At 40.7% G+C, this 12294-nt stretch overlaps 2 protein-coding genes across 7 annotated transcripts in view; both read right to left on the reverse strand.

Moving 5' to 3' along the window:
- LOC124298375 (LIM/homeobox protein Lhx9-like) overlaps positions 1-2241 on the reverse strand; it is a 194756-nt gene extending 192515 nt beyond the window's left edge. For all 3 annotated transcript variants that reach the window (XM_046750276.1, XM_046750275.1, XM_046750274.1), the window contains exons 1-2: positions 2006-2241; positions 1291-1588 (exon numbers count right to left, since the gene is read on the reverse strand). The gene's annotated coding sequence lies outside the window, so the exon portion shown is untranslated. The remainder of the gene's footprint in view (positions 1-1290; positions 1589-2005) is intronic.
- A 3399-nt stretch (positions 2242-5640) lies between these two features.
- On the reverse strand, positions 5641-11727 carry LOC124298371 (sodium-coupled monocarboxylate transporter 2-like). Of its 4 annotated transcripts, none has more exons than XM_046750269.1 (15): positions 11649-11727; positions 10292-10473; positions 10019-10178; positions 9871-9936; positions 9715-9766; positions 9521-9588; positions 8529-8683; positions 8309-8449; positions 7820-8044; positions 7550-7733; positions 7363-7449; positions 7097-7266; positions 6742-6900; positions 6495-6642; positions 5641-6179 (listed from the first exon to the last, which is right to left on the reverse strand). In XM_046750269.1, exons 1-15 carry the CDS (start codon positions 11682-11684, stop codon positions 6159-6161), a joined length of 1854 nt encoding a protein of 617 aa, XP_046606225.1. In that variant the 5' UTR covers positions 11685-11727; the 3' UTR covers positions 5641-6158. The 4 variants fall into 4 exon arrangements, with proteins under 4 accessions (XP_046606225.1, XP_046606227.1, XP_046606226.1 ...); XM_046750271.1 differs by lacking the exon at positions 11649-11727 and adding an exon at positions 11558-11575; XM_046750270.1 differs by lacking the exon at positions 11649-11727 and adding an exon at positions 11253-11542.
- Between the last annotated feature and the right edge of the window lie 567 nt (positions 11728-12294).

Genomic DNA, 12294 nt, shown 5'->3' on the forward strand with positions numbered 1-12294 from the left:
ATGTCTTGCCCTACGGATATTTATAACCATTTCCTTCCTTCAGAGAGCATTCATCCTCCCCGAGTTATGACCGAGCTAGCCACGCCTGTGGCTGAAGACACTGTGCGCAGCACCGTAACAGCAGTACCAGTCTAGGCTCTGATTAATACCTCCACTCTTATTGTTAGTTTATCAAACTAACTTGATAAAACTCTGAATTGTCGTTTCACACCATTGTCTAACTCCTCGCTCCTCGCGACTATGCTTTTCATACTCTCGCAATCGAGCAAAGTCACGCCACGCTAATTTGTCAAAAATTATGAGAGTCGTTAAGTCACTCAGGGCTAATCAAAACCGAGTAAAATCGGATAAAACACGAGAAATACATACTTGAAGAATGTGGCCAGATCAGTTATTGAAATTCGAATCAATTTGATGAAAATGACCCCGAACAAAGTAACCTCAGAAATGCGAATTTGAAGTAAAAAAAAAAAAACCACGGTTACCGACAACATGACAAACGATGTTACTTTACAATATCTGATTGTAAATGACGTCATGGTATATCCTAATTCTCTCTGCTATCTCTGAATTATCCAATATCAACGCCCAAATGCGGATTTCACGGTAGGAATTAAGATTCAATCTCCAACACCGCGATTCAAGATCAACTTGTGGGCCCCAGTAAAGCGCGATTTCGAGTAAATATTTATTTTCCCTCTAAAGTCTAAGCAAGCCAAGAGGTGAGGTGGCGAATCTGCATTCAACGAGCTGCGCCGAGGATTAATTCTGTTCAACGCTTTCCCGATTGTATAATTCTGTAAGGTTTAATTCTTGTCAGTGAGAAACGGCATCTCCTTCCAGCAGCGTAGTATTAGTATTACATCAGGTTGGGTTAGATCAACACAACGACTTGGCTGTGTTGGTGCAGCAAATGTCACGGATTACGCACGCGTGAAACGATGCCGAATCAGTGTAGATTATTCAAAACTAAAATTAATCTGCGAACAAAATTCAGCTGGATCGAAGTTAGAACTTATACTATTTAGCTTCGTAAAAAATATATAAACACGACGCGAGAAGTGAGTAACGCCTACATGCCTGAGTAATGAGTGTAATACATAGAGGAACGAATCAACTGATTGCAGAGAAGTAAACGAATAAACAATTTGGGGTTTCGAGAAAACTTGATTATTCCGAGGATCGAACCCTTCAGATTTATAAGTAGAAGCAAAATCAACAAGAAATGGTACAACTTTCCGTATACGTTATGGAGCTAGAAGTAAATAGATCAGCAGCGATTTTGCTTACCTTTGAGCGATAGATACGAAGTAGCGATCGGTGTGCAGCTGGTTTTGAAAAGCGATACGATTGCTATGCCTTTTAACGATGATCAATCACTGTGTACACAATCATTCCTGCTCCACTAACTTACTTCTCGCAATGTATCCACGCACGCCTTCCGGATCTACATTCGGACAATAACTTTATAACACACTTCAAAGGGTTTGTTTCGGGGAATTCGGAAACAGACGGAACTTGTCGCGAATTTAAAAACATAGGCACACCGCTTCGATAGAAACTGCAGCGACAATAACACTTCCTGGTTCTATAATGATATTTGTGGAGTCAAGCTCGGCGAAAAAACAAACGACGAAAGTAAACAAGGTGAAGTTAGTAACGCAACGAAACATTGGGGAACTAAACGAACCAAGATTTCGAAACATGATGTGTTTTGTTTTATTATGGTTTACTCACTGACCTCTATACAGACATCAGTGGGATTATCGAATTCCAGACAATTGCAAAATAGCGAAACAACGGTTTTTACCCAGCATCGTTACGATATCGTTACTAACTTCAACATGAAAAAACAAAGGTTTCAAACCATGCGTGTGTTTGTTTTATTATGGCTTACTCACTGACCTCTGTTAGAGATCAGTGGGTTTACTGACTTTCAAAAAATTCTCAAATTGCAAAATAACGGTTGTTCCCCAGCATGAATCGTTACGATAACGTTACTAACTTCGAGACGATGAAAGCAAAGCCGTTACGAAGTTGCGACCGGCAATCGCACGTTAATCCAATCGTCCGACGACTGCACCTAATTCACTCTGAAACTGTATGTCTACATTGTACAAGAAAATAGATTGACTCATACTTCACGCACATTTAGCCCGAAAACATCACCGACCGCGATAGAAACGCGCCGACACGGGTCGACACAGCCGCGACAAAATCAGGACTGTAAAGACTGACAAGATGGCGTCGTTCGTGTCTCGAAGACAATCGACGATCTTGGGCCGAATGAAAATATGCGCAATATACATACTATACTAATGTAATCGGAAGACTTCGTGAGACGATAATATGTATAGGTATACATACGATAATGTGAAACGACGCTTTTGTCGCATGGATTCAGAAATTCATCGCATCTTCAGCATTTAAGGGAATTTCGTTAATTTGCGTTCATATTTAACGAAGATGAACAGTCTTGTGGTATAATTAGCTTGACTGCGCAGACTATTTTCCTTCATGATTACCTAATAGAAAATTCAATTTACCCAGGGTTTCTACCGCACATGTATACCTGTAATCAAACCATTAGGGGTAAAGTGCGACGAAGTGTGCGTTGTATCTCTCATCTCGCATACCTGTAGAGGTTCCTGCCTTCTATACACACACGCGTTGAGATCGCTAACGTGCAGGAAGTCAGGGTATAACAGAGGCTGGTCGGTAAACAATGCTTAATTAGATAATTATTATTGCGCCTCGGGACGTAATTAAGATGCATCACTCCTCTCGGATACTGTAGTGATTCATTACGTTTAGTGTCTTACCTGTCGCCCGCACCATTCCGTCCCGGATGACAGCTGGTGCGCCGCCGCGTCCCGTTCAATCTCGTTAAATGTGAAATATCACATCGCTCGACCGTGTACGACATATAAGTCCGCGGTATGGAGATGTGGCTAAATCAAATCTAATTATACGGCTATTAACAAATTGATGATAACACTTCCGTTTCGGCATTGTAAGGCTTCTTTTACCAGGCTTATTCGACAATTGCTGCAGTTTTATTATACAACGGGAGAAATTAAATTTCTCTTAAACAAATTGATTCCAGTTGATCATTTGTTTTTTCACCTTAATATCGCATCAGCCTGACTTGGTTATTATGCTGAATAAGGGCGCCTGATGTACCTAGTAATAATAAAATTGTAATTAATATAAATGATTAGAAAAGGACTGGACACGTATTTTGAATGATACAATTAGTATATTGAAACAGTATTGAAAAACGGCTACTGTAGACTTGATTGTAACAGATATTTGCAATGTGAAATTATGACGCGGTGGGTCGCGGTCCAATTAATTCGGCGCAAGGTCCCTGAGAAAATAACAGTATCACAGGCAAAGTGTAGTTGTACAAAAACACACAGAATTGGGCATGATATTCATGTACTGATTGTGAGTCACCCACACCCAGGAAGGACGGTATTTGCACGAGATTGCAAATAGTCTCGTGCGGAATCGAAGCTAACTCGAGCGAAAAATTGATAAATTAGTTATTCCGTTAGTCTGTCGCCGTCAATGTTTGAGATCCTTGCGTTCCCCGGTCTCCTCTTCTGTACGCCTGACTGATTGCGGGGTAGCAAAGACGCCTTTTGCTCAGAGAGGTTTCCTGCGAGACCCCGCGTTGTACACTTTGTATAAATACACGTCGCCTACCCAAATTTCGTCAATTCCATCTTGAGGATATCACCGTTCGAACGGCTTTAGGAATTCGGAAACTAAGATTGAATTCGATTGAGAAAATTCTCGAAACGGGTACAATCAAGGTTCGATCGAAAACGACTGCAGATTCACGCGTCTAAACCGCAATTTGCCCGTATGTATTATATGCCGGCGAAGGAGATGTAAGGGTAAGATAAGGATCTTAAGCGAGAAGCGTTCGTCATGCATACAACTTACATACAGGCACCGTGTGTATGCATATCCACGCAATTGTGTATGCATGATATTTGTTTATCATTACCATGGAATAAGACACGGTGCAGAGGCAATGGGTGGCTCGTAGCTTCGTGGGAGTCATAGATTCGAGATCCGTACCTACCGAAATGCAGCATGTATCCCCTTCGGTAAACAAGGATTTAAGGGTTGAGTTTAAACCTGAGGTTATCTTAGCTCCTGGCGTTGCCGCGCCTGGGCTTATCCATAATTTCTATATGCAGGGTGTACGTAGACGACACGTTTATAAGGTTTACGGCATATCTCGCCGTGCGTCTTTGCTCCCGCAAATATTCAAAGTAGGCAATCATCGCTACGCCACAGACTCGATCTTCCAATTAAACGTTGCCCTTACACCACGTGTGCCGTGTTAAGTGTGTCTTTAGGATGGTGTAGATAGTAGAAAAGGGATTGAAATTATTCTGCGAGATGGCATAAAGGATACAGCGGGCACCTATGAATATACGCCCAGCGAATTTGACCGCTGAATTGCAGTGTTAGTAATAATAACGCAAGTATCCGCGGGTACGAAGTTTCGCACAGATATATTAGAATAAGACGTTGTAATTGTACCACCTTGCAGCTGCCTACGGAATATCTTTTGCGAGAATATACACACAGATATGAACCAGAAATACAGCACGCCTGTTTGTCGAAATGATTATCCCTGTATGTGAAGTGTGTCTGCACAGTGTCTTTCCTATAATATCCGAGTTCAACATGTTCTAAGTGTCATTTTCCAGCTGGAAAAAGAACGTGTTTTAACGTACGAGTAAAAATTTCCTACGCTATTCCGGATTTGTCCGAAGTAATGATATTATAGTTTCAACTTGGTTTCTTAATGTTACAATTGTAGCGGACTGAATGTGCTACAGGATTATTTCTAAAACCGTAATATAACCAGATAATATTTGACAACAATCAGAACAATAATTTCTGATCACGTAAATGCAACATCGTATACAGTAATGTCTAATTGCAATTTAAATCTAAGAAGATTGTTGAAAGGCTTGTAAAATATCGAGTTCGTCGAATTTTCCAGAGAATATTACAGAATTCTGATCCACATACCTAAGACCTATTTAGTTTACCTAAGAGCCTTAGTTTAGCAAAAAAATCATCCGAAAATAAAATATAAGTTTAAAAAAAGCATCAGAGAAGCAGCCTCCGGATCCATGAAGTTTGAGCTAGAGTCCGTCGACCCGGAGATCGTCCGGAGGAATAGAACAGCGCGCATCGACGGTTCGGTAACTGAGTTTGTTCGATTTTCAAGCCTGAGTGGGTTGGGTGTATACCTGGTAGTAAGCCACGTGGGACACGCCGGGATATGAGCTCAGCTTGTTAAGCGAAAGCTCTGAGCGTCAAATATCCTTATTAAGCGGGTGCAAATAGCGAACCGTCGCCGTTTACCTACGCCATAAATTCAATTTTGCTGTCGTGACTGCGGTCGGTCAAAGCTCAACATTCAACACGCGCACACCTTCGCAATTTCATCCGCCATAGTCGTGTTAACGTGTCTTACAATCCTGCAGGGTTCTGGCTTCTGCGAAATTTACCCACAGCAAATTACGTATTATACTTACACGTAACAGGATGGAATTTAAAAATGCAGCATATTATTATTGATACCAAAAAAATTATAGAACAGACTTCATGAATAAATTTTTCACTTTAATTGTAAAACAGAGTTTCTTACCTACATACCTCTATAGATGTTTGTAAATGGAAAAACCCGAATAGGATAAACTTCACACCCTAGAAAATACTGGTCCCTCCGCCATGCAAGCAAATTACAATTATTGTCGAAGAACTTTGCCACTGACATGAATATCGATCAAAACGAAAACAACGTAATTATAATTTCCATACAGTATTCAGGTATTATACGTACAAGGTCATTCATACGTTGTCGAACACCAGCGATATGCCAATGTGGAACTGGTTAGAGATTCGTGGTAGTTTAGATCGTATCGTCCCAGGATTCGCATATGGCTGGTGTTCAGTAACGAATAAAAAACCTTATATGAATACGTATGCAATGACACAAATGGCAGTTTTCGATTTCAATTGAATGCTTTTCCGTGACATTAATGAAATGATTCAATTTTGTCCTCTGGCAGTTATTCTTTACACAACGCATCATGGTGCAGTCACGTTGTACAAACGGTTTATTGCAGATGAGCGTCGTTCTGTAACACACAAGATCAACACACATCAATATAGAAGTAATAAACCTTGGAAAAATTCTTTGCTTCCAACTTTTATGCTGTTTTTCCATTTCAACGTTTAAAACGACCGATTGTCATTTTATCTAATCTGATCTTTGCAATTTAATTTATGAAACAGGTAATTTTTAAAATCTCCTGTTCTTTACCTTTCTTCGTGTAGCCTTGCTCAGTCAGAACCTTCGTCATTTAGATGAATCTTCGTCTTTTAAAATTTGTTACAACATTTACCATCACACTGCTGTAAAATGGATTAAAGATGGATTTTCTTCAACTTACCGGATTTGTCGTAACTATAACCGAAGGTTTGTCGACCCTATTCAAGTCGCCAAGAAGAAAATCATTCGCAGCATCGTGAGGAACCGCGTCCTGAACCGGTTGCCTCCACTTTCCAAGATCCTGTCCTAGTTCCTGTTTAGGAAGCCACCTGGAATTGAATCGCACGCCGTTGAACTTGAAAAGTAACAGTAAAATAAGCGACCAACAAATGTGTTCGGAAGATTTGAAGACATGCTCTCACAATTACCTGTGAATTACCGGCGATAGCATATCCCTGTCTACTGATCGTGGATTCCTTGGACCCGTGCACAAAGTCACTAGATTGCCGACAACGATAACCACTATAGCTCCTAGACCGGCTATCAAGTGATAAGATAATCTGTATAGCGGAAAAACGTCTTCCTCTCTGAAAACAGAAGAAATCAATTTCATTTGTTGTCGTTTGCGTCCGACTTCTACGTGATCGGGATTTGCAAAAGAAGGTTTACCGTTCAGCTTATTACATGCTCGATACTCTGAGAAATGAACAGAAATTTTGCACAGACTACAGGCTTTACATGTACAGCGAAATCAGTTCTGAGTCACAGAAAAGAGATACTCACCCCTGATGTTCGAATAATTCGAGAAAATTTTCGGTCACGTTTGCTGGACACTGCGACAAGTTGACCGGTAGTTTTTTGGGACGAAGCTGACCAGCGCCGGTTGCAGCATTGGCGCCCAGACTGGCCCAAGCTGCGATGGTGAATCCTACAATCGCACCTACAAATGCACCCTGCAGTATTTTATGAGAATGGAGTATACGCTCATCTTAAATCTCATGAATAGTCTTGCTTCGGTGAAAATGTATGCAATGTATTCGCGGACTCACCTTTGAATTTGCCCAAGGAAATAGCATCCCAAGGGTAAATACTCCGAAGGACGTGCCCGCTGCGATCGCAGCCAGACTTCCAGTTACCTGTGAAGCAATGATTAAGTTGTAGATGTAGCTATGAAATCACATTAATTGTATAGTCACACAAGTAAGAATAATGAGTTGAGATTATAGATTTACATACCGCGAGGACACCGCCGAGACGTTCGACTAGGAATATGAATCCCAAAGCAGTTATTCCGAGAAGAATAGCAACACTTTTTGCGAATATAGTGGAACACCTATCGCTGGGCTTCAGCCTGAAGCATCCCTTGACGAAATCCTCGAGCAGAACAACCGAAGTGGAATTTATACCCACGGATAAAGTGCTGCGGCATACAATTCAACAGGTATAAGGTACCGCGCACTGCTTTATAGAGTGAAAATTCAAAACACAATTGATTAGACTTATTACCTCAACGCTGCTCCGAAGATACCGGCGACAAACAATCCTGGAATACCATGGAGATGACCAGCGATTTCCATCACGTAGGCTGGCAGCATTTGATCGTCGGCAAAAACGAGACCTGATGCTCTCGGATCGCATCTTGGTGGCGACCACCAGGCCAACAGTACCAAACCGCACCAACAACAAATTGAGATGAAACTGATGACCCCGCAAGTGAACACGCAAATAGCCCTAAAAAACTATCGCGATGAAGTGATCAGAAATAAAAAGAAAGGGTGATGTGAAACATGCTTTCAAATACACAACGATGTTCAAATTGTTGGACTACGTAACAACTGGAGAGCACCGTTTATCGTGATTTAGATTCGGTGCAAGTTATCACGGATCCAACCTTTTCGCGATGAGAATCAAGAATAATTTTTTGAATTTACGTCTGTAAGAAAGTTAGCAATCAAACGAACAGATTTTTTCCACAAACACGTCTCCACCACTCACATTTTAGCAGTCTTCATGGTCGGCAGGGTTCGGTACCGCTGAACCATCGTCTGATTTACGGATATGTAAGCCGTGCTGTATAGCCAGGAGCCTATTGATACCGTCCATAATGTGTGTCGCGTATAGGGAGACGGATCGAGGCTGGATATAAAGAGAAACGGAGGGGAAAGCAGTGTTATTTTTTTTTAGTCTGCGATACCCTTACACGTATTATACCAACTTTAAGAACTCGATCCTCTTCGCTTCGACAGCCCGTTTCCAAACTTCGGACGGTCCTCCGACCTGGTAGGTTCCGAGCAAGGTCACCACTATTACTGCGGCTACCATCACCGCGACTTGGATTGTGTCGGTCCAAACCACGGCCCTCAGTCCTCCCTGCAGAATATGAAAGCTTTTCAAGATTTCAAACCCGCAACGCCATTTCAGCACAGATATAAAGTTACTACAATTTGTCCTCATTCAATATACCTGTTTAAAATTCTTTGAATTTTTCTGATTTTCCAGATTACAGAAAGTTGTCATGTTCGCTAACGATAACGAATATTTTCTGGTTTCATATAAAATTCCCCGGTTTTTCCCTTATGTTTCCCGATTTTAAACATTCTTCTAGACATAGAAAAACCCTAAGCATATTATGGTGCAATTAATCACACATATTACCGTAATTAAATTAGCGTTTTATCGACGGGACCCATGGAATCATACGTATTTCGATAAGCCGTCTAGAACGGACGTATCTCTGTCGACTCTACAAGACCTTTGTTTACACTTACTGTAGCATCTTTCGTGACACGTCCGTTCCAGCTGGCCGACGAAATACGTATGTTCTTAAATTGCGTGGCGAAATACGTCTGCTTCCACAGGACCCATCGATATATCTGACGAATTTAGAAACATCTCTGCAAGATTCAACTGTTAGAAAATATTATACCGTTCTAAATTCGAAAATCGAAGAATTGAGAATGAAAAACTGAAATCTCCAAAATCTTTGCATATCAAAATATTTTAACAGCAGTTCTTATATAGTTTAACTACATGACTGTAAGCGAATTCTGCTCTAATTATGTCAAATTTGATATCCCAATTTAGGCTGTGGAGCCTAGTCTTAGCTGTGAGATTACTCTACATATTGCAGATAGTACCCATCGCAGATCAATGTCTCAATCAGTGTCTCTGCAGTGAACATGATATAGACATAGTATGCAAACCTACCAACACAGTGTAGAAGACGCATACCGCGCATACCACGCTTCCTATTAGATGAACGTTGATACCACTGACTGAAACAAACACGGTACATAATAATATACTAAAATATGTAGACTTATTGTATATCATAAAAAAATAAAATAAAAAATCGACCGAAACAAAAACCACTTTTATGTATGAGAATTGGTATAAAATACCTTGATTCAACGCCAAAGATGGAACGTATACCACAATGGACTGGTACAGGACCTGAAATATATATCATACGAAAAAATGTAATGCATACATGTATACAAAATTATTTCAAGTTCGAATCTATAATACATAATACGACAAATGCTGGAACGTCTTACCGCGTCAACGACGAAGATGAGAGATATTAGAATACGAACTTCTCTGCTGAATCTGATCTCGAGATACTGAAAGTTTTTGTAGAAGTTAATTAGGCTTCAGAATTATATGCCAAACTGATGGCTAAATAAAAGGTTAAAGAAATACAACCTCGTATGCAGAGTTTAGCCTAAGAACGAAGAATACGGGAAGATACACTTTCGCAACGGTAATTCCCGTAAAAAATATGCTGAATATCGTCACCCAGTACTGAGTTCCAAAATTGTATACTTCAGCCGGCGTTCCAAGTATCGTAATACCTGAAATAAAGCTACGTACGAGTTGCATTGCGGATTAAAATTCGCGCACATCGGTCGCATAGATTGTGATTTCTTCGCCGATTTGGTAATCAATCCAAATTAAATTTCTCCAGAAATCGCTTACCTGGCGATCAAGGAAGACGATACGGGAAGAAGACCCATGTGGTGTCCACCCAGGAGATATTCCTCCGTGTTGTACTTCTTACTTCTGAAGTAATGCCAAAGTCCTGCCGTTGCAGAGGCGCACAGCATTGCGATGAAGACGATCCAGTCACTCCAATGAAGGTACCAACGATCGGCCGGCATCTAAGAATATGGAAATTCAAGAGAGTTTCAAAAAAAAACCAAGCGAGAAAACGACAAAACAAATTTTGACCAATTATTCGGCCGGAATTTTACGCCTGTATCAATCTCTAGTTTCAGGTTTATCTCGCGGTAATCTGTAATTCGAATTGATCATAGCGACTTTTGGAAGGTAATCTACAGGCTTCCCCGAAAATACGAGAGCCGATTTTTGTTCTTTTATAACGGTAATACATACAGTTGCACGTGTAAATAAATCTTGGCATGACGTCGATCGATGGATGCTTGTTTCGAAATTCATACACGCGTATCGTCGGATTTAAAACTGGTAAAAGTGCCAACGTCCGTGACATTGGCGACATTGAGACTAGTTTAGGTTCACGGTCTCATCACTATGACTCGGCACAGCGAACGGCTCGAAATAATTTAGCCCTGCAAGCATTGCGTAATTTCAATTCATCGGGTCAGCGGCAATACGTCGTTCGACTTGCTGACTGCAGGCGATCACAGCTACCGCAAAACCCGTAATTAAAATTATCTATGTAAACCACGTAAACCATGCGATAGAACACTCTTAGGTATGTATTACACCGGACTGTGCACAAAATATTTTCACATGACTTTGAACGTATAGGAAAAAAATATACCAAGATTCAAAACGATCATCGAATACTTTAAGCACATCGCAATATAACTATGACATAAAACTGTTTCCGCTTTTAAGTTGAAATGCAAACACGATGCAGCAAAAATATCGTGTTTTGTGTATATTATATGCGTACCTTTTCGAATAATCGAATTAATGGCTTTTGAGCAAATCCGAGGAGCTTTTATCTTCCCGGCGTATGTATCTTCTGTATCACAAAGTGCTAGTGAACGGGGGAGGCGGGCGCGTTCCTGCGGCGGTAACAATTGTTATAATTATCGATAGTTTGTATTACAAGCCGGAATGGTGATAGGTGTGAGGTCTAAACGTAATTGGCAACGGAAGGCGAGACATCCAGCCTCGCAGCGGTCAAGCTCCGGATTGCGAATTCAGCGACGCAAAGAAGTACGCGGAGAATTTCGCCGCGGTCTAAATGCCTACAAGCGCAAAGTCCGTCTGTGCCTGGCGGCAAATTAATTTACTCGCCAATCAACATTCGAAACTTTGTCTGCGCAATTAAAGAGTCGATTACTAGGCGCACTCGATAGACGAAATCCCGTCTAATCATCTATCCTCATTTGTTACGAACGTCTGCGGGAAAAGCAGCTGGTCGCAGGTTTACGTAACCACGGTATAATATTATACGCGATTTTGTTTGCCGAGCTGTGTAGAGGCCTTCTTCCACGTCAAGGTAGGAGCAAAAATATCATTGTGGATTGATGTATCGAATGAAAAAATTCATTTTCTTAATTCTTTTTCTCGTAACATATGCATTGTTCAAAGGTTATTACGACTGTTTATGCAAGTGGTGAACAAGCTCTATAATAATACTGTCTCACAAAATCGATTTCTTTTGTCCTCGTAAACCGGAAGAACATTGCTGAAATATACAGTAGAATTCAGACCTAATTAAAAAAAAATGCAATCTGATAGAAAATTTCTATTGATAAAATTCTATTTGAACGTGCAAAAAAATTAACATACATACATAAGACGAACGTATCGGTTCGCGGAGTTAAATCCCAACATAACAGTGTAATTAAGCACGAACTAATAAAAGCCGGGTATAACAACGACAAATTACCCTGTCGGTAGGTCATTTATAATCTAGATTACAGCTATCCGCTTATGATATATTGTACAAAATTGCTGCAAGTTACATATTCGCAATCAATCGC

Source organism: Neodiprion virginianus, chromosome 2 (assembly GCF_021901495.1).
Source record: "Neodiprion virginianus isolate iyNeoVirg1 chromosome 2, iyNeoVirg1.1, whole genome shotgun sequence".
NCBI lineage: Eukaryota > Metazoa > Arthropoda > Insecta > Hymenoptera > Diprionidae > Neodiprion > Neodiprion virginianus.

Coding starts and splice junctions, on each gene's coding strand:
- LOC124298371 (XM_046750268.1), bottom strand. CDS start 10,771: ATGAATTTCGAAACAAGCATCCATCGATCGACGTCATGCCAAGATTTA. Junction 10,474..10,708: donor ATTTATTTACACGTGCAACT/GTATGTATTACC, acceptor CCATATTCTTAG/ATGCCGGCCGATCGTTGGTA. Junction 7,267..7,362: donor TTCCTTGGGCAAATTCAAAG/GTGAGTCCGCGA, acceptor AAAATACTGCAG/GGTGCATTTGTAGGTGCGAT.